The following is a 26,390-nucleotide window of genomic DNA, read 5'->3' as shown; positions in this document are numbered from 1 at the left end:
TCAAATATTAAGCTTCTATATGTTGTTGTTTGTAATGTGTCTGTGTTTTGTTTAATTTCAGTTATATCGTGTCCTTTGAATTTAAGTTTCCTGAAGGGGAAGCCTGACATCTAATCAATTTTTTACCCATTAAGTAGGCTGTACATCAGCAAATTCAGTACAGATTAATGAGGTTCACATAGATAATTGAAGTTTTTGATCATTATAAATGTTTTGAAAATTGTATGCACATTTTTGTAGTTATTTTATGTAGCTTTAGTTTTGAAGACAAATTCAATGGGACAATAGCCATCAGCCTCCTCGCCTCCTCTCAGATTCCACGGCACTTTTCCAGCGTCACCCAGGATGACGTCATGACGAAGTTGGCCTCTGAATTGTCACTCACAAACCAAAGATTACCACGGATAGGCTCCTCGAGTGAAGGCCCGCCCATGTCAAATGTTATGAGCCAATCAATATGACTCCACAGAGTTATATGTTTCTGCATTGGCCACAAAATCACAACTAATAGCAATTGTCCACAGCCATTGGTTTAGCGTCGCTTCACTCAAACACAAACTTTTATCTAATTGGTAGATAACGGCTGAGTTTTCTCAGATGGGCGTATTTCGTAGCGCCTTGGTTGACATTGTTGTTGTGGGAGTAAGAATGCACTTTGTCGTCAGGTCTGCATGTAAAATCAAGTGTAACTTTTGGATAGACGCAGAGCGGGGTAACAAGTTGCCGACAGTCCACACGCCTCCGTGGTAAATCCGCTGTACGTGGAAGCTGGAATGGGACGGTGAATAAGACGCTGTGCGAGGCCGCTAAGCTCAAGCCAAGGTAAGCAGACAACGGGCTGAGCTGCTAGCTTAGCCGCTAGCTTAGCCGGAATGCTAAAGCGAGTCACTGAGCTGTCGGGACTGTTGGCTGGCAGCTGACACTGGGGAACCAGGCGAGCAGCGCCGTGCGGTGGGACCCACCGGGTAGCTGTTGCCATAAGGTATAAAAGTGCTTGGTTAACAACTTATTAACGCGAATAATCTCGCTTAATGGTTAACTATGGGTTGGCAGGAGCGTTTAGTGCGGCGGCGGTGATGTGTGAACGTCCATGTCGGCATCCAAGTTACGAGGGGCTCGTTAGCTAGCTAGCTCGGTCCAGAAAGCTAGTGTGCTAGCTAGCTGGTTAGAAAAGTGGGCTCGGTTCTTGCCATACTGGCTGTAAATATTTAAGGTTTGGTGTTTAGTTTGTTTAAAGAGACAGACTGTACTTTATTTTACCAAATTGTACCATAGTCACACACATCACGACTGTTTGTTCTGAATGTTATGTATTAATTGCGCTTTAAAAGTTAAAAAGCTAACTTGGAGAGCTTGCAGGTTTCAGCCGGGGTGTAGACCAGTACCGACACACACGTTTGGTACTAAAGGTCCATTCGGATGGGCCGGGTTTCAAGTGGCATATCGTCTTATCCGATAGAGTTAAAAGTTAGTAGGAGCAGTTTTAAAATTTGACCATATTGTGTATGCATTAGTACCCATTTGAATTATGTTTTTACCATCTAAATCCATCAATTGTCTTTACCAATTAGGTCAGGTGCAAGCTAAAAGTATTTTTGTTATTAGGAATACTACTACTACTACTAATAATAATGCTGTTGCTTGAGCCCCTCTGATCTGCTTGAACAGTGTTTGTGTGTTCATTTCCATACTTGCTCAAATGAAGACTTCACAATGTACGCGTACAGTTACACTTGGTCCTAAATTATTCAACCCTTTATTTACAAGGTCTTTTGTCATCTTGTTGTCCAGGATAGGCAAACCAACCCCAAACATAAAAGTGGGGCTTGTCGATAAATGTATGAAGATTAAAAGCCTATAGACCAAGCTTTTCTTTCTCTCTTATGGAAAACAAAAACCTTTTATTGTTACCAATTGTGAGATTTCTTTACCTTTTGTTTTGGCTTACAAAGACAATCTTGTCATGTTTTGAAATGTTTTTAGTAGCTGTGCTATTGAGTATCACAGCATTGAGCCTTGTTGAATTAGAAATGATTTCAAGCACTGGAACAGAAATCCACATGGGGGGAAAAATTGAGCCGGGTGGCTTGAATATCACCGTCACTTTGGAATAAATTCAGCTAATGGCTGTTGAGCTGTTCTGTTGTTTTGCTCTGTAGGAAGCCCTTTGCTCATTTTTACCCTGCTTGCTGTGGCTGGGGCATCGTCTTCCTCTAACAGTGGACACCTGCTAACGTATATTCCACACAGTGCTGTTCTTACTCACAGCCCAGTGCTGAAGTTACTTTCGGTTCTGTGACCGTGTCATTACAAGCAAGCCTATCCTGATCACCATAAATCAGCTGTTCTTGTCAGTGATGAATCACTGACATTTGTCAGTGTGGCTTATGTTGTGTCTGATGGGGCATTTTAATTCCTGTTTAATTGTAAACGTGGGCTGATTAAAGATACTCCTGTGTTATTTCGGAGGCTGCCGGACGAATCTGCGTACCAGGATGCTTTGACTGAGCTGAAACGAGCTTGAGCGCACACATCAATATAACGAGCGTCACCTTGACATTGCCTTGCCCGGGAAGGGCTCGGTCCACGCCTCTGACTAGTGGTCGAGCGCATTCGGCGCGAGTGGACCGGTCCTGTGCAGCTTTGCCCATATTCCACCGAGCAGGTATGAAAATTTTATCATGCTGCCGCGTCATGGTCTGCCCCCAGGAACAGCTGCTGGCTGGTGGGGCAGGAACCTTGTATCACTTACAGGGCCAGGCCTTCCAGGAGCCATCATATTCCCTATGGATTTATCTGTAGTACAGAACGTGATTAATAGTGAATGAGCCCCTCCACCCACCGCAGGAAAATTGGTGGGAAGACTAAGCAGAGATGCAGAAGGATGCTGCTCAGATCGAGCCCTGGGCTGCTTTCATAAACGTGAGGGATGGAAACAAGGAAAGTACCATCGGTGATCGTAAAGGCCATTTTCTGGCAGTCATTTGCATACCCAGATGGATTCCACTGCAGCAAGTCCACCTTGTTTTCAGAAGTGCTTAAAAAGATGAGCTGTATTTCAAGGAAATTGCTTATTGCTAGCCAAACTGCTAGCAGGGATGTTTGAGATGAGAGGTTTTTTTTTTTTTGTTTTATACATCAACTGGGTGCAATGGCCCCATATGTTAGAAAGTGAATCATTAGTCTACTTAAACGGCTTTCAGCAGTCTGTCTGTTTTAAAGTGAGATTGCACCTCTGTGGTTTTTTGAACGGCACTTCTTCAGGCTATTTACATTCAGAATTCCCACCCCTCCATTATGTTTAATTGTTGTTGTCTGCATACGAGTTGCTTTCAATCATACGTTTCCAGTGTTTATGGTGCAGCCCAGTGCAAAACACTGTAAACATTCTCATGTGGCCTGGCTGTCGAAATAAAAACAAATGGCGGTCCTCCTACAGGTAATTGTGTCCTAAAACTCATTCTTCAGGAGACCCTGATTGGCTGGGCAAGGTGAGGTAGGGCCTGTGACTACCCACTGCAGGAAGACGTACCCCCCTTATGTCCAGAGATGTCAGGTCAGCACTGAATAGTCTCAATAAGTTCTGGTGTGCGGATGCGGCGAGATTAGTGAAATTCTACATAGATAAGCCAGTCAAAGTCTGTAGGTGTTTGTTTAATAATGTTCAAGATCCATTCAAATTTTTTGTAGCGGCCTTAAATGTCACTTGTACATATTTGTACAATTTGTACAATCACAATTATCCAAGGATTGCACTACTTTATTTCAGAGGAGCTTTGCTCTAGTTCTGGAGAGGACACTGCATTAAAGCCGGCGATGATGGGTGGGAGCAGGTGTGTGTGAGCAGGGAACTCCCCACACCGTGCTGGACTCTGGCCCTCACGGACGCCAGCCTGGAAGCCTTGCTTCATGTCCCAACGAGGAGGCTCCCTGTGATGGCTGCTTGGGCAAGAAGTAAACAGTGCAGTGGTGGGGAGGGCTGGGGAAGTCTTGGCGTAAGACAGCGAATACTGTTTATCCACTCAGTCTTCAGGGAATCTGGCTGCAAAGCATTTTGGTTCATCACTACAATAACTTTGATTAAATTCACTAAAGGGCTAATTCTGTTTAGTAGTCACTGTGGTGGTTTAATTTATTAAATCACCTACATTGGGTTCTGCTGGTGACGATCGAGTCAGTGAGGTAACGGTGGTAGTAACACTGCCTTATTAAACTGTAATTATGCATGTTACAGTTTCATGTTCGCAGGAACAGGCTTAAAGGTAAACCAAAGCAGACAGGTAATTATTTACCCAGAAGCTAGAAAATTGAGTTAGTGTTATCAGTTAGCCTGTGCCATAAAGGGGCCACAATCCTTGTGAGCCATGGTTTTGTTTATTTTTGTTCACACATTTGTTTGTCTGTGGCTTCACCACAAATCACGCCTGTTAGCTGCAAAGATCAACATAAGTAGCTGTAGTCCTCTTTGCTTTAGGCTTCAGCCTGTCTAGCCCACATTTAATCTGCCATGTTGCTACTGGTGATGCACTTTGACTGTATTTGGCATCTGTCAAATATGCTTGAGTTATTGCACTTCAAGGTACAACCTCATGTTTGGGGTGTGTGTGTGTGTGTGTGAGGTGTGATCAGCATTCAACACATGCATAATGTTGTTGTTGTTGTAAAGGATGGGTGTTTCAGAGCTATGACACAGACATGAGCACAGCCTTATTATTATGATGTTACCAGGTCTGGGATGTTCAAAGTAACACAATGGAATGATTAAAGGTGTTCAGTGGAACGTCAGCAAATGTAAATAATGTTTTGAATGTTTCGTTTAGGTAAGTATTCAGTACTGTTTTTGCCCAGAAGATACCCCTGATGTTTTTGAAAATGGAGGGGGGGTGTTGTGTGTTAAGAACAGTTTAATACTTGCATAAAGGCACAATCCAACACTGGTTTAGTTTGGCACTGCTTTTAGGGTCAATAAAGCTCAGGTGGTATGACATGCAATCGAGGTCTTAGAGCTGTACCTCTGGGCCTAGAGGGAGAGTGTGTCAATCACAGGGAACCTATCCTCACTTCGTCCTCACGGTCCCATGTGTGGACGTACAGAGCAGCCGTAATCCAGTTCCCCCCACGGCTGAAGAGCCCAGGGTGACATCACGGGATTCGACACAAAGCCGGCTTCTGCACCGGCTGCCAGACAGCACGTGGGGATTCGCATGAGTGACCCCCCCCCTCTCCTCCCTCTCCTCCCCCCCTATTGAGCAGTCACTGGTCCCCCTGCTGAACAGGCAAGAGTGGCCTGCTGCTAACTGTAGCGCTGTATTCTTTGGCTGTTGTAGGAAGCGCTTGTTGACCTCGGCAGGTTAGCTGCTGCTCTGGTCATGTCTGCAGGCAAGCTCTTTCTCACTTGGTTTGTTTACATGGAGGGTGTGTTTGGGTTGAAGAAAGAAAGCAGTTAAGTCTGTCGTAATGTCGTAACTAGTTAGGCAGGCTTTATTTCTATTGGCTTTTATTGTGTATTGTGTAATTCTGGTCTTGTTGTGTCTCAGGGGAAGCAGCCAAAAAAAAAGCCTCATAAAACGTCGGGTCTGGTTTATCTACTCCCTGCCACTGCCTTAAAGGCGACCTTCACGTCCTGCAGCGAGCGAGCAGGAGGGAGTGGCGTGTCCACGGATGCCCTCCAGCCGCAGGCCGCACGTCCAACCACACCACTTCACTCTGCTCCCACTTCCTGTCCTGGAAACCACCGAGCTCCAGCCAGAAGCCCTGAAAATGTGCGTTCCTGGAGTACGCACTTCAGCTAGTTTACACCACACGTGTCCACCATTACGTGTTCGGAAAAGAAACCAGTGTACACGAGAGTTCCTGATGGAAGACATCGTAAGCAGTAGCATAAAAAGGATGTGTCCTGTGTTTGGGTGGGGGGGGGGGGGGTGTCGGAGTCACACCTGGATTCATCAGAGCAGGAGTTATGGTCAGAGCCGGAGTGGCTAATCGGGAGATTCGGGAGGATTCCCGATGGGCCGGTTCATGTTAATCTCTAGTTTGGGCCAATTGGGAGGGAAAAATAATTTTGGGCCGGATTTGGGCATAAAACTCCCGGGCTGAAAAGGTGTCCCACTCCGGCCCTGGTTATGGTCATATAGTTTTGATCAGAGAACAGCCAACAGCTATTTCCCCAACACTTTTAATGAAATAACTGAGGTCACCGGTACCCTAAACAGCCCTTGCAAGCATTATGGCCCGCGACGTCTATATCTTCCAAATAATATAGGTTGCAAACAACTTGTACAGAACTTTGACCAAGCTCTGTGACGAGCGATTTTATCATTAACAAAAGCACTCGCCTGTCTGGCTGAGCAGGACGTGAGTCAGTGCAGAGGCTGGTGTTCAGTGGGGGGGGGAAAGCCCGGTTCATGTGCCCTGCTAGATCTGACTTCTCACACACATCATGCCTAGTTTGGGTTGGCATCGCCTTCCCTGGGCTGTGATAACCAGGCCACATTGTTCGCCTGGGTGAACGAAAGCAAAACGGTCGCTGTATCCGCGGAGGAACTGCACAACAGTTCCCCGAGCAACAGAAGGGTATTTCTGGGGTTCTGCGAATAAGCATTTGAAAACGATCCTGCCTCACACATCACTGGCCAAGAATGGTGCCGAGGCTTTCAAAAGCGCTAAAGAGATCCGCACATTTTATCCTTTCAACATGTCCTCCGTTGAGGTCTGGTGTTTCATGGTATACACGGTCGGTGTAGATGTGTCTAGCATGGTTTGTGATGAAGATGAAGGCAGATGAAGAACCCTGAACGCGGGGTAGGAATCCACTTGTCCTACACGGCACTTCTTGCCCCTCATCCCTGCGGAGAACTCGCCAGAGGTGTTTTCAGGGCTCGCTGTTGAGTAGGCCACAGCGAGAAGCAGACAGTCACAAATAGTGCAAGTTGTTTCTCTTTATCATGACTTTGGTGCCGTCAGACGCTGCGTATCGGAGTCTGTGGCGGCCTAAGTGCCTTATGCTAACGCTACGTAGCCCTTTTTGACTGTCGGGCTCATGGCTGAAAAGGCGTTGTGTAACGCTGATCAGATGTTGCCCCTCGTTTTATCCTGTGGTCTTCAGCTAAGGGATTGTTGCCAGGTTGTGCCATTCTCCGCCGGCATCCTGAGCGCTTGGCTCCGTGTTTAGACTTTGCTTTGCTCATTGCTATTTTCAGGCCCTGATTATATGTTGCTGTTTTTGGCTCTTGACGGGACTTTTCTAAACTCGGTGTGATGTTAAGAGCCCGAACATATTGCTCAGGACTAGTGCCTTGTTTAAAAGGAAACGTCACCTCACAAAATGCTTGTTCTGATGTCTAGTGAGAAATGGCATTGCTGTAATGCTAATCATCAATGCTAACTAAAGCCCATTAGCCTCCATTTCTCATTAGCTATATATTTGTCAAACAGGCATTGGGATATTTGCTAGAAGCTCTAAACACATAATGACAGTCTGTTCACTTGTACCCACCGAGTGCACTCTGTGACCGTGAGTTGGTCCACTTTCTGCCCATGGCTTGGCCAATTGCACTGTAAGCATGCACGCATGGGGATTAATAAACAGCCTCATCTTGGATAACAATGGCTTTATTATCCATTCCTCCTGTTTTGGACATCACTGTGGCCAGCGTTCTGCGGCGAGGAATCTTTGCGCCATGACACATTCACCACCCTTGTACATTCAGTCTGTTCTCTCTTCAGCCCTGAGAAAAGAGAGCAGGATTTTTGTGGCATGACTGTTATGCTGGGATTGTGGGGTGTGTTTGTGTTTGTGTGTGTCAGCATGCCGACGTGTGTCGGGGTCAATCACAGACACGCTGCAGTCTGGAAACGAATCCAGCATCAGTTTGAAACGCTCTGTGCGTGACCTCCTGACTCCCACATTTCGGCAGCCGGAACGTGCCAGTGTCGCGTTGACCTTAGACAGGCAGCACACCTGGACCGGGTGCTCCAGGCCCGCTGAGTGCCACGGGCCCGCTCTGGTCACAGTGGCTAGAAGAAAGCAGGAATGTGGGACTCCGAGTCGGGCCCCGCTCTGGGCCGACAGCGGCTCTGCCTGCGCTGTGGCCCCTCTCTCCGCACGCCGTGGCCCCCAGTGGACCCCCCCCGGGCGGCTCTGACCAAAACAGAAGAAGAATGTGTGGCAGAAAAACCCCTGCTGTTCAGTTTATTAAAACAGTGAAATTCAACTGACTTCAGTTCTTCATCTCGGCCGAAAGAGGGTTTTATCTTCAACCCAAGTCGGCAGGGAATCGCCGACCACATTAAGCGAATCGATCGGCACCTGCGCAAAAGCCCTAACTGCAGAAACGACTCCAACAAACTGCTTTAACACCTTAATTAACTGCAAGTAAACAAAGTGCCACTTGCCTTGCCCAAGACGATCAGAGAGCAAAACCTTTTACCCAGGCTCAGACTTCAGGCAGAACTCCAGAAACTGCATTTTAAGCTGCTTTCCGGCGACTGCATGCGTGGAGACGGCTCGTGGCGTGGGAGCGTGTGGACGCAGCGATGGGCTTCACTCGCACCGCTCCGGCGTGTGTAGCCAAGGCTCCTGCCAGCCATAGCAGGGAGGTTATTTAATAATCCTAACAGACTGATGACTAAACGGATTACTCTGTTGGCCGGTACTCAAGGCAGTTCGCACCAGTCGCCGCACCGTTGACGTGACTCAGCTAGGAGCAGTTTTCGCATTTCCTGAAAGCGGAGGATTGTTGTGGTGTATATGAACTCATCCCCTGCCCCTGATCAAATCATACATTTTGTGCTGCAATATAGTTCCTTTACCTTTTGGATTTTATGTCAGATTTTTAAAGGAGCTCTTAAAATCTGAGCTTCAGTAAGCAGTCTTCAGATTAACAGGATCTACACTGCTGCTGCAGCAACTGTGTGTGTGTGTGTGTGTGTGTGTGTGTGTGTCTGTATGTGTGTGTTTTTGACTCTGTGGATTGAAATGACAGTATTGGCACTCCCCGATGGCTGTTTGAAGGTACAGTTTCTAATGTAAAAATAGTTCTTAATAGCAATCATTGTTTTTAAGGCCCCAGCTAGGCCTCTTACCCTCCCCCCCTCAGTGGCCCATCACTAGGAGTGGGCTTTCTCTTCTGGTCCATAACTTCAGCAACAGCTCCAGGGTCCTCGACCGGCCCTTTGTCGGCCTGTTTTGGGGCCCTGTGCCTTTAAGAGGACACGGCCGCGCTTGGGGATCGGTGGTGGACTGTGGACGGGCCGGTGCTGACTCACCGCAGGGTTCTTCTGACAGGTCCAGGCCCTGGAGGAAGAGGTGCTTCTCTTCTGCAGGAGCCACCAGTAGGATGCCCTAGTTTAACAGTGCGTCCGCGTTTGTGCGTGTGTGTCCGTGTGTGTCCGCGCGGGCACGTCCGTGTGTGTCCGTGTCTGCCGTTCATCTCCCGGAGGTCGTTGGGTTCGGTAGAGGCGGGCTGAGCAACATCCTTTCATGGTCGGAGGCATGTTCATATTGAGTTCACAGCAGGCAGGAAATGTAGGGCACCTTCTCCAGAGCAAAGACTTGGATTCTTTCTCCAACCACACCTGTTCTGGAGTTTAGTAACTTTTCTTTACATTAATGGATTAGTTTGTCAGCACGTGAATTTCACACATTGCTTGTCCCTGTTCTCTGGTACGTATGAAGGCAGTGAGGAAGACTCTGCTTTTGTTTCTAAACATTTCCAATGGAAGTGTGTTAAAGCACATGTGACCAGTTCACAGAAGCAGCAGATCTCTGGCTCTGAAGCCTGTTTTTGCCAACGGTATGCAAATCACATGCGCAACCAGCCCTGAGCTGGCACTTAGGAAAACATTTCGTCAGCAGTCAGACAGCACATTGGCTTTCTGACACTCTGCAGTCCAGATCTTAAGCCCCCCCCCCCTTTACCCGTGTGGCCTGAGATCGATGAGATGCCCCTTTGAATGTAGCTCACCCCCAAAATGTTGCCCCTTTTACCCTCACGTCAGGCTGCTCACACAGCCCAGACGGCACATGTGACAGATGCTCCTCTCACTCCTTGTCCTTGTCACCCATGAGTCGCTGTGTGTGTGTGTGTGTGTGTGTCCATCCATTGCTGTTTCCAGCTGTGCCTGTTAGCCACTTTAGCAGCCTGCTGCCATCTGTTAGCACTCTGCAGCGCGGCGGCTTTGCTGGGCTGTTTAGTAGAGCTTCACTCTGGCAGGGACACCCGGGGCAGGAGGACGACCCCAGACGACCCCGGACGACCCCGTCACCCCCTGCTCCAGCCCTGCAGGCCACCCTGCCTGCCAGGATCTCTCCGCAGACCCCCACATGCCTGGCACCGCCGGGCCCTGTTTGTGCTCCCGCGTCTAAAGGGACGCTGGCACGAGTGGTGCAGACACAGGAGACGTGGTTGGTGTCATTAAAGATGCCGCTGCCGTTTTTGCTTTATTTGGATTTGCCTCACAGAACCAGCCACTGTTGTTTTCTGGGCTTCAGACATATTTTGATACATAAATCATTTTGGATATTTGGATACCTAATGCCCAGTGGTGATCCCGCATAATTACAATCACTTCACTAAAATGTATCCCCCTTTCAGTCAAAGCTTAAGTTAATTTGATCAGCCTACAAGTTTTGCTTTGCTGCCATCACACACATTAGATCATCACCGTTCAGCCACACGGGCTTTTCACTCTATAGTTTGTGTAGACTGAATCGTGTCTGTTCGCGCCCTCGTGAGCTACAGCCAGAGCTTTTAAGTTTCCCATCTCTTCTAAATGTAGTCGTTGTGTAGCAGCACCAGCAGGCCTGACCTCCCTGATGTGTGGGTGGGACAGCGAGCCCGACATCTCACAGCACCTACGTGTTGGCCTCCGTGCCCGTCACGTTATGTAAGCGGACAAAAGCCTGCCTATCTGGTGAGGAACTGCCTCGTCGAACAGGCTTGGGCCCCGCCCACCAAACCTTGGACCCCACCCACCAACCCTCGCACACGTTTACGTCCAGCGCGAGTGTGCTCACGTGGCCCGGTGTGGACCGCTCCGTTGATCTCTCCGGTGTAAGCTACTGACGACCCTGCCTGACGCTTCCTGTCCTCTCGTCTCTGGGGCACTTGTTTGTCTTCCAGGTGTTTCTCTTAGATGTTTGATGAAACCACTGAAGGCCAGTGCACTTTGGTTGGACTGGACAGCCTCCCTGACCTTACCCTGCAAACACACTCACTCTCTCTCTCCCTCTCTCTCCTTTCATGTGTGTAGGCTCCTCTGTGGGGCTACTCCGAACACCTCTGAACATGTCTGCGCCATACAGGCAACAAAAGATCATACACCAGCATCTATCTTAAATACCCTGATAATATGAATACCACATGGTTTTATACCTGCTGGTTGATGAGATTAAATGTAGCATATTTTTTAACCTAGCCTAACAAATGGGCTTAAAAAGTGGTATTAAAAAATAAAATAAATAAATTCAAAATCACCACAAAGCTTGTTTGGCCTGCATGTTGGCCACAGAACATCCATGAAGTGAAGCACCTCCCACACAGAGGATGTTTTATGCAAAAGCTATTAGTAGTAAACCTTTAGGATATTTGCATGTTTGTGTTTTAGTATATTTATCTGCAAGATCTGCAAGTTCAAAGTTTACATCAACACACCATCGTATTAGTAGAATGCTGAACATCACATAAAAGAAACGCAATGTTCTTGTTTGCTTGATGGGGTTTTGCACAAGTGTATTAATGCTGAAATTGAACTTGAGGAAATAATTGATTGGACCTTTTAAACTGATACATTTTTGCCTCCCAGAAGGGATGAATTGGCTTGGAAATTACTCAAGCTTCCCAGCACTAATGTATAGTTTAGGATATGGACCATTAGCTAAACTATTATTAGTTATGGTTCTGTAGCCCAAGTTTAGATAGGTGTGTGTGTGTGTGTGTGTGTGTGTGTGTGTGTGTGTGTGTGTGTGTGTGTGTGTGTGTGTGTGTGTGCCATGATTTCTGCTGTGTGCTTCTCTAAGGTTTCCTCACTGTCCTGTTCCTCCACACATTTCCCCCTCTTGCTTTCCTCCATGCAAACATTTACACTCACTTCACTCTTTCTCTGTAAAGCTGCCTGTGATTGGCTGGTTCTCACTGTACAGGCAGACCTGTGACCTGTGTAGCTGTAAGTGTATAATACAGCTTGCTGTGTTTGTACTGTAGGCGTCCAGACTGCAGTATACATGGATCAACGGTACATGCCCTTCAGCTTTAGGGTGTGTGAGTGGATGTGCGTGTGTGAGGCGCCCACAGACGGTTGCCGTTTCTCTGCGGGCCTCTCTTCCCCCGTTAAGTGCGCTGCGGTGCCGTCCGTCACCCGTGCGTGTGTGTCCTCGTGCTGGGACGTGAGGACGAGCCAAGACGTGAGACGGGAGAGAGCTGATGAATGAAGGAAAACTATGAGTCATGCGACGCCGTTCGGAACAGACACCCGAGTCGGTGCCGTAGAAAGAGGGCGTGGTCTGAGACGGGCGTCCCTTCGATTGGCCATGCTCCCCTCCCCATCTAAAACACCCAATGAGCATCACTGGCGATAACGGTTTTGCTTCACGCACGCAGTCACCCCTCCAGTGACTTCCTGCAGCCTTCCTTATCATAGCCTACATATTAGTGGCTCTGTCCTGGGCTGGACCGCAGCTTGTCCTGGGCTTTGTGGTCCGTTACTCTTCATCTGCCTGGCCGGGCTGATACGCCTACTCTTCAGCGCTGGTCAAATTTTCCATGGCTGCGCTTCTAGTGACATCCTGGCAGAGCTCATTAAGTTGTATGGGAGCACTCGGGCCAGTACCTTTTGTAGGACTCCTCAACCAGCTTCCTCATTTGCTGGTGTTTGGGTGTGGGCGGGGTGTGAGAGGCCACGCCTCCTCCCTGGAAAAGAGCACTGATGCGCCCCATATTGATTTGCACTTTGTTCAGTGGTCTGTGGCACTCTGACCAGGGCGGTTCCGGTCTTTGATTTTCGATGACCTGTCTCACATGGGTCAGACACATTTTGTTGGTTTGGCTGTGATCTCCAGTGTTGTGTCAGTTACTGTAGTGCATTGTGGGAGTGAGTGTTTTTAAGGGCAGAGATCAGGTTGAATTCTTTCTCTAAATAAAGGGACCAACAAAACCAACAGATTTAGTTCTCACTGCTGTGTCAATGCTTGTAATTTAGAAATGTGTTTGCTCCAGCCAATCAGATCCCTGCTGTGTCATGTGACCTCGCCAGGAGCCCTCTGACAACGTAACCTTGCACCTCTGATTGAAAATACCCGATCAACAAATGCATAAAACAAGATTTATTTCAAGAATGACACCTCGGGAAGAGCTTGTCACATGTAAATGACGCATGTAGTGCGAGGTCTGCGTCTCTGTTCCAGGTTTGGTCTTTCTGGGCTGAGTAGCAGCACCGGGGCGTGGTCATGTGACTGGGGCGTGGTCATGTGACTGGGGCGTGGTCATGTGACTGTGGGGCATGGTCTGTGCAGCTCCAGTTCGGCATGCTCACGGCTTGGCAGACGAGGCCCGGCAGCAGGGCCACTGAGCCCTGTCTGCATCTCCAATGTGTTTGCTTGTCTCACCGAACGCGCTCACCCACCCTGTTTCTGTCTCTCTCTGTCCGTGCCTGTCTGTCTGCCTGTCTGTCTGCCCCCCCCAGGTGTGGCAGTGTCAGCGCTGGCGTGGTGTGGGACAGACGCTCCCCCGTCTTCCTCTCGCTGCCCTCATGCCCCCCTGCCGCACCGCAGCTTCATGATCACATGACCTTGGACATGGACGCCGTCCTCTCCGACTTTGTCCGCTCCACGGGAGCTGAGCCCGGGCTGGCCAGAGACCTGCTGGAGGGTGAGCACACACACACACACACACACACACACACACACACACCTCCTCACGCCGCAGCGTGATTGGCTGAAAGCCACCGGCAGCCTCCCCATCAGCCCAGCACATATTAGGGTGTAGGTTGAGTAATCCAAACCAAACGTATACAGGGAGGTAAAGCCAGGACAGTGTTGCCTAGCAACGCTTGCAGATAAGATTGTGCATTTAAAAATATATTGTCCTGCAGTGTGCGTCCGCCGGGGCCGTGGAGTCACTGTTTGTTCAGGCCACCTCTGCAGAAAACTCACAGCCACACGCTGCCCGTATTGACATTCAGTTAATGTCAGTGTGTGTGTGTGTGTGTGTGTGTGTGTGTGTGTGTGTGTGTGTGTGTGTGTGTGTGTGTGTGTGTGCGTGCGCGCGCGTGTGTCCCCGTCCCCAGGTAAGAACTGGGACCTGACGGCAGCCCTGAGTGATTTCGAGCAGCTGAGGCAGGTCCACGCTGGGAGCCTGTCCTACACGTTTGTGGAGGAGCGGGTGTTAGCGGAGAGGGAGGGGGCACGTGGAGTCCGACCGCTCCTCCACCGTCAGGATGAGGTGGTACAAGGTACAGCCCCCCCCCCCCCCCCCCCCCAAACATAAAAATCACATTTCTCTTCCAAAATATAAAAGATGGTTTGACTAAAAATGTTAATATGACTAACAAATCTTATTTAATAGGACTGTTTTCCAGTAGGCCTCATTTCCAGACTATATGTCCTTTATTACTTCACCAGAGCGTTATGGACTGAACTATTTTCGTCTGGTTTTTTCTACTGTGCGTTTACCCCTTGTAATGAGGCTCACCAACTCTGGCTTAAATGTGGGATAAAAGCCTTTTCTCCAGCGGCCCCAGGTGTTGATCTGTGGTGTACTTGTGCACTCTGCAGCCACGGAGAAGCGCCTGTCCCGGGGTATCTCCCACGCCAGCTCCACCATCGTGTCCCTGGCCCGCTCTCACGTGTCCAGCACCGGCGCCGGCAGCAACGATGCGCTCCTGGACACGCCCCTCTGCACCTTCCAGCTGCCCGACCTCACCGTCTACCGCGAGGACTTCCGTGGCTTCATCGAGAGGGACCTCATCGAGCAGTCCATGCTGGTGGCCCTGGAGCACGCCGGTGAGTCCCCAACACAGGGCTGCATTTCTGACGGCAGGGAGCCAACTGATCCTGGGTCAGTTTTTACAGTGCCTCCTGCAGTCAGTTGACTATACATGCTGAAGTTTTTTAAAAGTTTTGTTTCGCTTTCCAATGCTCAAGCGTTATGGCACTTGATGATTGGAGTATCATTGTAACATGATAGTAAAAGATTAAAATAATAATTTGGTCAGTTCTTTAAATCTTGTCTATTGGCAAAGGCCTGCAAATGTCCAATAGGCATTATGTAGTTTTGACTGTAACAGTTGTAATATAATGAAATACAGTGCAAGTTAATTGTGTCCGCGCAGGTCGCTTGAACTGGTGGACAAAGTTGGGCCCAGGCTGTCAGAGCCTGCTGCCCTTAGCTACGAGCGGAGATGGAAACTGTCTACTGCACGCTGCGTCTCTAGGTGAGCGTCCGATCGGTTCCCACGCTGAGCTCGACACACACCTGCACCTGCGTTCTCCGGGCCCTGCACGAGGTCCACAGGGGCTGGGCAGTCACGGGCCTCACGGCGCAGTTGAAGGAACACCCTGCCCAAAAATGCCACCACTCAATAACCCTTGTAGTTCAGATCCACAGTTGGCAGGCCAAACGGGTCCTGCCAACTGGCCCACATTTTTTGTCTGATCTTTTGTGCTCATACAGTGTTAATAGTATGTAGGCCTACAGTGTTAATAGTATGTAGGCCTACAGTGTTAATAGTATGTAGGCCTACAGTGTTAAGTGTCAAAAGGTTTATGGTTCTCATCCTGCTCTGTAATTGCTAATAAATTTACCACTTAAAAAATTCTTTTCTTGTACAACAGCTTAATCTTCTAGGATGGTGGGAGCTTTTGAACTATTTATAGTTCAAAGACGCACTCCCACATTTTGTGTCGTGGTGTGGGAGTGCGTCAGAGTGCAGCCAGTGTCACCACACTGAATGTCAAAGCAAAAAACTGCATTCAGAAAATTAGAATGCAGAAAGTCAGGAGCTCCTTCAGAACTGGCACTTTCACTCTGTTGGATAGTGATTTGAGTATGTTGACCTCTGAACCTGGACCACAGGTATGTGGGGCTTCCACGACCGAGACCTGATGCTGCGTAAGTCGTTGTACGCCCTGATGGACCACGGCCAGGAGAGGGAGGCCTTGAGGCGCCGCTGGAGGTGGCAGCAGACCATGCAGAACAAAGAGGTGAGCAGGGCCCTGCCCCTCTGTCCCTGGGCCCCGCCCGCTTCTACCATCCCCACGCCCACTCTGCTGGCCCCGCCCCTGGGCCACGCCCACCCTGCCGTCCCCACCCTTGTCATGCCTGACCTGTGTATCCAATATTGTGTGCTTAATGCTCAGTTTTGAAGCTTACAAGTAGTCACATGGTGAACATGCTACATTTGGGCCACATGCGTATATTGTGTGTGTGTGTGTGTGTGTGTGTGTGTGTGTGTGTGTGTGTGTGTGTGTAGTCTGGGTTGGTGTACACTGAGGAGGAGTGGCAGAAGGAATGGAATGAGCTGCTGAAGCTGGCCTCCAGTGAGCCCAGGATACACTACACTGGCAACGGCACCAACGGGTGGGTTTGCTTACCCCCCCCCCCCCCCCCCCCCCCCCAATTCTCTTACCTTCTATTCCAAACACAAATCTGATTTAAACACAAAGGATAAATAAAGTTTAACTAAACCAGACCACATTAAACACCTGAACTAAATGAAGCAGTGTAAGATCTTGACAAGAACAAATACATATTTAAAGATTTCTTCTTCTCTCTTTCTTATTGTCTTTGTGTACCTATCGTGTGTGTGTGTGTCTGTGTGTGTGTGTGTGTCTGTGAGCAGGGCAGAGTCGCAGGAGGAGCCAGTCTATGAGAGTTTAGAGGAGTTCCATGTCTTTGTGTTAGCTCATGTGCTCCGTAGACCGATAGTGGTGGTTGCTGACACAATGCTGAGAGACTCTGGAGGAGAAGGTATACATTTACATTTGTACTGGATAGCATCTGTGTAGTATTCTGAATGAGACTTTTATTTTGTAATAATAAGCAATTTTTTCCCCCTGGAAGTAGCCATGTTGTTATTCCAAATATAAACAGCAGGGGGAGTTTAAATGTTTTTTAAATGTTTTCCTATCATAAGTTAAATGTGATCCAGATCTCATCATGAATGTCCTCGGTTCCAATGTAAGAAGCTCCCAGATTTCATGAAGCATTTCCAATAGATGCTTCATGCCCGTAACCCTAGCACTCTGTCTCGTAATAATCTGTCTCTGCAACTGTCTCAGTTACATGGCTAATGCGTCTTGACGGACCATTTAAAAAGTGACTTAACTATGCCGTTTTATAATTACATATAATTATTAGAACCTATATTTGTTGATCAATATTTAGTGTTTAAAATGAATACACATATAAAGACGCTGACTGCCGCCAGCCCGCTAGCTGTATGGGTGTGAGTTGGTGCTGAAGAGTGAGACAAGAATGTGTGGCTGGTGTCGCCTCAGTCACGTTCCCCACGAGACCTCACGTCACCTCACGTCCTTACGAGAAGAAGGCTGCACTGGGACTGAGAGGAAGAGGCTCGCAAAGTTTTATGGCTGCATTTGTCAAGCCTGTCTGTGCTGAGCGGTTAAAGTACCGGCACTGTGGTGTAAAGGATGTTTGCTGTTCACTTGTTTTCTGTTCATTTTGATTAAGAAAAATTGAGAAAAAACAAAGATTTGTTTCACAAAATGCCAGTTGTGCCATGTTTAGTCTTTAGGCATCATGTGACTCAAACTCGATGTAAGGAGGAATGTTTTCTCATTCATAACACGTTTTATTTTAGGGACTACGATAAGGACTTGAAAGTAGCGGACCACTCACACTTTGAAAATCATTGGTGCACACGCATCACTTATAGGCCTAGTAACAGTGTAGACGTGTCTTCTTGTGTCTCCATAAAACTTGTCCCCTTTTGAACTTTATTTCCCCCCCCAGCTTTTGCCCCGATCCCATTTGGCGGGATTTATCTCCCCCTGGAGGTCGCCGCTAGCAAGTGTCACCGCTCACCACTGGTACTGGCCTACGACCAGGCCCACTTCTCTGCCCTGGTTTCCATGGAGCAGAAGGACGGCTCCAAAGAGCAAGGTTGGCAGGACTGGACTTGGTTTTCATGGCCGTGTTTTTTTAGACCTTCACTTCTTTGTGTCTGATGGTCTGTCGAAGGATTTTGAGCTTGATTGATTACCACAAAATGTCTCATTGTTCTTACTATCCCATTTGCTTGATTGTCTACAACATCCTTTCAGATAATATATATATCACTTGGAATGCAAATGGCAGATGTATTTAGTTGTTACTACATATCAATGCATGCATTTATTAAAAGCACCCACTAAGAATCCACTGGGAAAATCCAAACTATTTTAAAATAACACATTTAACACATTTACTATTTACAGTTACAATAACCAAGACCTGTACATGTATGTAATGGCTCCCTGCACATCAGTACCAGTTAATCTAGTTCTGGTTACCTGCTTGACGTGTGCTGGGTGGTGGAATCCGTGCGGAGTGACTTGAGGAGTGATGGGTAAAAGACACTGACTCATGGCTGCTGTCTTCTGTGAAGTGGTGATTCCTCTGACTGACTCGGATCACAAGATGCTGCCCGTTCACTTTGCCGTGGACCCGGGCAAGGACTGGGAGTGGGGCAGAGACGACGCCGACAACGTGATGCTCGCCAGGTGGGATGCACGTCTCTTCCTGCCTGCCTAATGATCATGAAAGTGTCATGGTAGTACTGTGTGTGTGGTAGTAGTGAGAGTCCATGTGCCTTGAAATGCAGTCACATATATTGAGTTTATGTAGAGACACAAAGTTCATTTGTTTGAATAAGATAGAAAAACAAAAAAACATTCTACATCAGCCTTACTCTTTCCCACAATGCTTTGTGGATGTAGGCCCGGTGGTGACTAGCAGGGATAGCCTGATGCTCTATATTAGCACCACTAATCCACTTATTAGGTGATCATCTCCTGCAACACTTGCAAATCTCGCAACCTGCAAATAGGACAGCACAACTTGTCTTATTACAACAGTTATAAGTCTCAAACCGATTGTAGTGTTAGATCTGGAACCCTTTCCTGACTTCTCTGAATCAGATTTTTTTAAAGAAGCACATACCGTGGAATCTTTTAGTTGAGAAACTGCTATATTCTTGTTCTAGAAAGTATCGGTTACGTCGAAGTGGCCATACAGTCCTGTGGGGGACACGTCTGTCCAGCTGTCCTGTGAGGGACACCTCTGTCCAGCTGTCCTGACTCTTCTGTCACATTTCTGTCCCCTTCTTCTCCAGTGTGACTTTGTCTCTGGAGGCCAAGCTGCACCTCCTGCACACCTACATGACGGTGACGTGGCTCCCGCTGCCCTGTGATGTCCAGGTGTGCTGCCCACCTTATCTTTGGCTTCAACAGTGTTTAGCCGGTGGCTCTTTCTAAGAATATTAGATTTTTGCAGCAGAGCCTAAATAGTTGCTTTTATCAGCTAAGCGGCTTCAATGTGGCTGCTCCCTTTCATAGTGCAGTTTCTTAAATGGCTTAGAGACTAGTACTTCTAGTAAATTCTGTATTTGGTGAGTTAATAAGTTTCCTCTTGAAACTGATCGATCTGACTTAATGGAGGCTGATCTATTAGCAGTGGTATTGTGTCTGGTTAAGCTGTCAGGCACGTGGTGTAAAGGCTATGTCTGTGGTGTGTCTGTCTGTGTGTATGCTGTGTGTGTGTGTGGTCTCTGTCCCACAGCAGGCTCCGCTGGCTCAGCCCGAGTCTCCGACCGCCTCGGCGGGGGAGGACGCTCGCACGCCCCCAGACTCTGGCGAATCCGACAAGGAGTCCGTGAGCAGCAGCTCAAACGGCAACGGGGACAGCAGCGCGGCGGGCACCAGCGGGTCCACGGGCAAGTCCGCCGGCGGCTCCTCCAGCTCCTCCAGCTCCTCCAGCAACGGCTCGGCCAAGACGACGGGCGCGGCGGGCAAGGAGAAGAGCAAGAAGGAGAAGGAGAAGGAGAAGAAGAGGGCGGACTCTGTGGCCAACAAGCTGGGCAGCTTCGGCAAGAGCCTGGGCAGCAAGCTGAAGAAGAACGTGGGCGGCTTGATGACCAGTAAAGGGGCGGCGGCGGGGGCGGGCGGGGGCGGGGCCAAGGCCGAGGGCGGAGAGAAGAAGAAGGGCTCGCTGCGCGGCCGCAAGGGCAGCAAGGACGGCTCGCCCTCGGCCCAGGCGGGGTCGGAGGACTCGGGGAAGGGCTCGCCCTCGTCCGGCAGCGAGAGGCAGAACGGCAGCAGCTCGTCGGAGAGCGACCCCTTCAAGTACAGCTCGGACGTGAAGGTGAGTCTGGGCATCCTGCGGGCGGCCATGCAGGGCGAGCGCCGCTACATCTTCGCCGGGTTGCTGACCACCAGCGCCCGGCAGCCCTACCAGGAGGAGATGATCCAGCGGTACCTGGCCGACGCGGAGGAGCGCTTCCGGGCCGAGCAGGAGCAGAAGAGGGAGGCTGAGCGAAAGCCCGCGCCTCCTCTCGGGGCGACCAATGGGGTGCAGTTGAAGAAAGAACCCTCGGACTTGGGCTACCGGAGCTTTGAGAGCAAGGAGGAGTCGGTGGACGGTCCCTCGACCACTTTCGCCGCTCTCAAGTCACCCTCGTTCAGCCCGGCCGTGTACTCGGGCGTGGTGCCCATCCCGAGACCCAGCTTCATCGACCAGGCACCCTCGCCCCTCCCCCAGCACCTGCACATGCACAGCTACGTGGATGCCCGACGCCAGCTGGCCGGCGGTTCTCCGTCGCCCTACCCCGGCCTGCCGTCCTATGCCACCCTGCCTCGCCACTGCCCCCTTGCGCAAGGTCATCCCCACCCTCAGTACCACCCGCCCCCTTCCGCCTCGACTCTCAGCCCGTCCCGCGCCGTGCCCTGCTTCTCCTCTTACGCCCAGGAGCACGAAATGCCCGGGTTCCCCGGCGAGGGCTACGTCAACGGCCTGCGGGACCCGCGCTCCGTTTTGGACGCTCGTGGCGGGCCGCCTCCCATGAGGCACTACTCCCTGGGCAGCGCGGGCGGCCTGGCCGGCCTGCAGTCCAGCAGGTGCCGAACGCCAAGCTGCAACTACTACGGTCACCCGGAAACCTGCAACTACTGCTCGTACTGCTACCGAGAGGAGCTGAAGAAGAGGGAAACGGAGCCAGCCAACCACCGCTTCTGAGCGTCTCGTTTCCACCCTCCGGAAGGACTCTGCAGCGCCACCTTGTGCATGTGGGCCTCGGTGCATCCTGTCGCGAGGGCTCTCACTCCAGACTTTGGGACGGGCTTTCCTTTGTCAGCTCGGAGGTGGCAGGAACCGGGCGTCCGCGTCCTGGGTTTCGGGCAGCAGTCGCGTGCGGCCGTCGCCGCTGCTCTGTCCTTTCACGCTATGTCGCTGCTGTCCGTGCTTCCCGTCGGCGACGAGGCCGTAGGAGGTGATCCATTTTGGGGCGCTACTGTGCTGCTGTGGCATTAGGCTACTGAAACACACAGCAATAGGCACACGCCCCATGTCGACACCAAGCACAAACGGAAAATGCACACGTGTACAGCGGCTTTGTCGGAGAGGAATCAATAAGGTTTCAGCTTAATGAGGAGTTAACCAACGTTTTTGCCATAAGATGTTAGAAATATGTTAGACATCAGCACATAACGCCGCTAGCCAGCACTGACAGACTTCACCCCGTAGGGTTGCTTAGAGTCCTTTAACCAGATGACGCTATGCTTTAACCCTAACCCTGTTTCTCAAGCCATGGCCTGACTCGCTTAAATCGGGCTAGCAGGAATTTTATGTTTGGGCAATTTTACTCCAAAAGATGCTCTATGTCTTTCTGAACTCCTAAGGAGCAAAAACCTTGGCAGCCAAAGGTTTTACTGTATGGTTAGTCACTCCAATGGCTGCAGTTGTTAATCTGTCTTTATGTGAAGTGTTGCAGTGGTGACATTTTTTTTAAATAAAGTGCAGAACTAGTGGATACTACCTTAAGGAGAACCCAAAGTTTGCTACACCAGCTACATTTACTTCACACACTTTGCCCTGGTGTACATTTTACCTGTCTTAACATGATAGGAACATTTCCCTGATGATAACCTATTTGTTCCTAAGGAAAGACGCACTCGCCTGCTTCTAAAATGTTTATCCTGCGGTCATGATTTTTGCCTTATCGTAAGTCCTTATATTAACATATCGTTACCCAATGATTTGTGCTGAGCAACTAAAGAACTCAAGATTTAATTGGAGTTCATTCAAATAAGAAAGTCTCTAGGCAATAAAGTCCTATATAGCAAATTCACCCCCTTATGTTATACAGGTCCCAGGTGACCTCCACGTGCTCATGTCCTTCAGATACTGATCCTGGGTCAGTGGACTTTTCTCTGCACAAAGTCAAGCACTTTTCTAACGTCTAGAGGTTGAGTGTGTTCGCGTGCTTTCCCTTGCGTTTGTGTTGTGGTGTTAACGATTTTAATGAAGAGGACGGTGATTCTAGACCATTCTGCGGCCGGACGGCGGCCTGGCCTGGCACAGAATCAAGCTCAGCGCTGAAGCTCAAACCCACGGACGTCACGGCTGTATGTGCCAGCGTGTTGCTAGCAACCTTGATGTTTCCCAGTTGCCTTCTCAGTCTCGGTCCAGTCCTTGTGGAGATTGTCGATCTGAACTCAAATAGACTTTTTTATTTTTTGTTTTGTTTTTTCTTCGTTTTCCCATTAATGCACTGGTGAAATTCTGCTCATACAATGCTATATATTTTTTTTCATAGTCTCCTTGACCATAAGCTGCATGTCTCCACTTACATTGAATACTGCTACAGAACAGAACACTGAAGATCTCGCGCCATTCAAAATGGATAGAGCTTCCAGAGTCTCACAGTGACCGTGTTCCCTGCTAGGAGATCTCAAGTTGTACCGTAAGATGGTATCGCTGCTTTGACAACTGACTTGTGTCTTTTGAATAGATCGTTTAGGTCACTGTATAAACGCTTGCGTTTGTTAGCTAGTTACATAATCTGTGTATAGGGCACCCAGTTAATAATCTGCTGAAACAGGGTCATTCTGCGCAAGTGTTTCACTGACATGAAATTCTGTGCTCAGCTGTGTGCTAGTAGCTGGTGAAGGTCATGTTGTGCTTTGGGTATCTGGATCTGATTAACATACAGAATTCTGATTTCCCTCTATATTATACAGTGTGTAATATAGTCTATTGTACTGCATACTATACATATTTAATATAATATACCTAAAACATTCAAAAGTTATTAGACTATGGTCAGACAAAACTATTAATATGAATTCTAAACTCTGTGTAGTGTTCTCAATTTGTGATTGGTGATGCTGAAAGTTTTGGCTTACTAGCACCAGCGTTAATAACTGAAAATGTTAGTACATAACCCTTTTGTTAAATGCAATAATTCAATTGAAGGCATCTTTCCAAAACCTCAGAGTGGTTGTGTGAGAGCAACCAAGATATTTTATTACCATTTTACTGGTGTTTCTGCTTAGTCAGAATTTTTGCACAATTAGATTCCAAACTTGTATACTGACAAAAGTAACATGCTTCTTTATGCATGGTATTTATTATTCACCCAATGTGTTACAGTTTAAAAGATACTGTTCTTGTCTCTTTTTCATACCGTGGTATATTTTGTGGTCTATTGAAGTAAACTCACAATGATTTCTTTTAGTTCTGTATAAAACTCTATGGCACCTTGCCCCTTTAATGTTTTCCCCCTATGTAATTCCCAGACATGGCCAGTGGATGGCGCAGTTAGACAGTACATTATGTGTACTTCTTCAGCTCATCAATGACCAGTTTAATTCATTGTGATCCTGTGTAATGGAGGAAAGCATTCACCCGCTGCAGTTATCTCCTTCTAATGAAAGGTGTGCTGCTCCTGTGGAGAGATTTCTCTGGGTCAGGCACATTTCACTGTAATGCAAATAACGATAGACAATTTTGCAGCTTTAACCAATCGTAATATCTACTTGGACATCTACTTACTACCCTAAGTCTCAGAGTATGTGTGTGTGTGTGTGTGTGTGTGTGTGTGTGTGTGTGTGTGTGTGTGTGTGTGTGTGTGTGTGTGTGTGTGTGTGTGTGTGTGTGTGTGTGTGTGTGTGTGTGTGTGTGTGTGTGTGTGTGAGTGAAATGGAACTCTTAGAGAATATTGTTCTGTTGCAAAAGCTTCAAACAAGAAAATGTCAAAAATGTCAGCTGAATGTGTTTGTTTCTCCATCAAATGTAACTAATGTACATTTAGTTCATTCGTTCATGGAACGCTTAAGAATCATAGAACATGGGACTTAAACAAGACTGCAGACATTTTTTTTGTATTAAAAATATGACAATGAAAATGGTTGTACAAATACGTTCGAGTTATTTTTGTAAACCAAAACCAGTTTTACAGTATTTTTAAAGTAAAGAATGTATAAGTGGCATGACACTAAACGGAGGGGAAGTGAAGGAGTGGTGCAGTCATCTGAATTTGTAGTCGAGTGTTCAGTATTCACTGGAGGTCGCTGGTGCGTTTTGGGTGACTACCAAGAGCCTCTTCAACATTCTGATTTCTTGTAAACACACTAATTTCTTCCTTAACGTCCTGACAAAATGCTTTGATTTGAGAATATATATTTATAGTAAGATTTTTTCAGATGTTTCCGTTTGGAATTTGTTTTTATTTCTGAACCTGGAATGTTCTTTCTGATGTGGCTTGTCATCTAACAGGCACGCCTTTATCACTTCCAGTCATTTTGGTTTCTGTTTTGAAGCTTCATATGCTTCCTTCTTAAATATTTTGAGATCCTGTTTTGGAGATGATTGGTGGGGACTACACCTCCTGTTGAATAAGGGTGGACTTCATTTTTGTTATGTAATGGATTTGCTATTTTTATATTCTACATGTTCATGGATGTGACCGAATATCAGTCATCAGCATCTAATCGGCATGAGGCTGAAACTCTTGCATGTATAGTACACATCACAGTTGCAATTCTTTCAACCAAAAATGTGCGAAACTTCTGGTTAATTGAGCAATTTGTGTTAGTTTATCTCTCTTTTCTTTCACTTTTTTTTCTGTTTGTTTTTCTGAGAGGCAAGCCCGGGCTGTATGGCAGTGCAATCTAGATGGAAAGAACATCTGGTTTTTATGTTGGTTTAATTTTTTTTCCTTTTTTGCACCATTTGAATAAAATTTCCATTGTATTTAAACACAACTTTGTGTTGCTTGTTCTGTTGCACCTGTGCTTAAATATGCTGTATATACTTCCTGTGATGATGCGAACAGGACCGTGTTCCCTTCTAAGAAGAATTCCCTGCTTATCCTGCAACGTAAATTGTTATGCGTGTGTCAGTGAGCACACAAATTTGTATTATTTTGATGTTAAGAAGTGATGTGATGTTGCACAGCTTTACTGATCCAGTTCTTCTAAGAAAGCTGCTCATGTAATGGGAAGCCACCTGACTCAACGTGAAAATGCTGTTCGTGTAGTGGTTCTTTAGATACATTTCATCTTCACAACGCATTGGTTTGCTCCAGGCCACTAGCCTTCAGAGTGAGAACAAGATGTGTGCAGCAGATAATGACCCATACCATGACCTCTCATGGCCTGTATCACTGAGAGATTAATACATTACAGTTAGCTGTTGAAATTTAGATGGAACCTTCAGTTTTCAGTAGAGGGGGAGAGTAATGTCAAGGAGTTTGGTCCTTTGTGATCATAGACACCATCCTGAAATACCATGAATGTTTATTTCAAATACTTTTTTAAATTGCATGCATACAATTGCATACATGCATGCATATCTTTTATATTTATTATCCTACTATTATTTTCTCATCTCCGATGAATTCAAAGTGAGAGTCTGATGAATAAATCATACAGCCGTCCATATCTACGGTATCGGTTTTCATTTCTTTTTTGGCCGTGCTGGTGTGTGTTTCAGAAGAAGCCAGCCAGACAGAGTGGATGTAGACATCCGACTGTGATCTGCACACCCAGGTGAGTGCCGAAGCCACTAGAGGTGGTCCATCTCCGAGTCAGGTGCAGCACCTCGGAAGAACACCTATGTTTTGTTGATACAGCAGACTCAAGGTAACTGCATATGATGCTCAAAAAATTATTGGGGGGTTGGGGGACAGCTGTTAATCTGTCAAAACAAACACGTTTCTGTACAATAATAATGTAGCAAAACTATTTGTTTATTAGACAGGGAAAGTGAAAAGTTGATTACTTTGCAATTCAACCACTTGGCCTACGTTTTACTATTTGCTATGGTAAAGCCCGTTTCTTTTTTTTTGCTTGCTGTGTGTGCTGGCCCTTTAAGAGACTTAGCCGCCCAAGTCCTTTT

At 47.8% G+C, this 26,390-nt stretch overlaps 1 protein-coding gene and 1 long non-coding RNA gene across 3 annotated transcripts; one reads left to right on the top strand and one right to left on the bottom strand.

Moving 5' to 3' along the window:
• The first annotated feature begins 615 nt into the window (after window positions 1-615).
• Window positions 616-25,249, top strand: otud7b (OTU deubiquitinase 7B). Of its 2 annotated transcripts, none has more exons than XM_077012592.1 (12): window positions 616-822; window positions 13,681-13,865; window positions 14,284-14,448; window positions 14,771-14,998; window positions 15,328-15,429; window positions 16,071-16,198; window positions 16,468-16,574; window positions 16,837-16,964; window positions 17,970-18,119; window positions 18,604-18,718; window positions 19,330-19,414; window positions 19,779-25,249. In XM_077012592.1, the coding sequence occupies exons 2-12, from the start codon at window positions 13,781-13,783 to the stop codon at window positions 21,225-21,227; spliced, it is 2,742 nt and encodes a 913-aa protein (XP_076868707.1). In that variant the 5' UTR covers window positions 616-822; window positions 13,681-13,780; the 3' UTR covers window positions 21,228-25,249. The 2 variants fall into 2 exon arrangements, with proteins under 2 accessions (XP_076868707.1, XP_076868706.1); XM_077012591.1 differs by having other exon boundaries at window positions 19,776-25,249.
• Window positions 7,627-8,662, bottom strand: LOC143518248 (uncharacterized). The gene is made up of 3 exons (XR_013132115.1): window positions 8,430-8,662; window positions 7,961-8,140; window positions 7,627-7,727 (listed from the first exon to the last, which is right to left on the bottom strand). It is a non-coding gene; the product is annotated as an uncharacterized LOC143518248 (long non-coding RNA).
• Window positions 25,250-26,390: the final 1,141 nt, after the last annotated feature.

Source organism: Brachyhypopomus gauderio, chromosome 7 (genome assembly GCF_052324685.1).
Source record: "Brachyhypopomus gauderio isolate BG-103 chromosome 7, BGAUD_0.2, whole genome shotgun sequence".
NCBI lineage: Eukaryota > Metazoa > Chordata > Actinopteri > Gymnotiformes > Hypopomidae > Brachyhypopomus > Brachyhypopomus gauderio.
The sequence above is the reverse complement of the archived record's forward strand: the minus strand, read 5'-3'. Positions and strand labels throughout refer to the sequence as shown.

What these genes read in the sequence shown, in the direction of transcription:
- otud7b (XM_077012591.1), top strand. Translation starts at nt 13,781, where the DNA reads ATGACCTTGGACATGGACGCCGTCCTCTCCGACTTTGTCCGCTCCACG. An exon ending in GGTGGCCCTGGAGCACGCCG is followed by an intron (nt 14,999 to 15,327) that starts GTGAGTCCCCAA and finishes GTGTCCGCGCAG; the next exon opens with GTCGCTTGAACTGGTGGACA. An exon ending in AGACCATGCAGAACAAAGAG is followed by an intron (nt 16,199 to 16,467) that starts GTGAGCAGGGCC and finishes GTGTGTGTGTAG; the next exon opens with TCTGGGTTGGTGTACACTGA.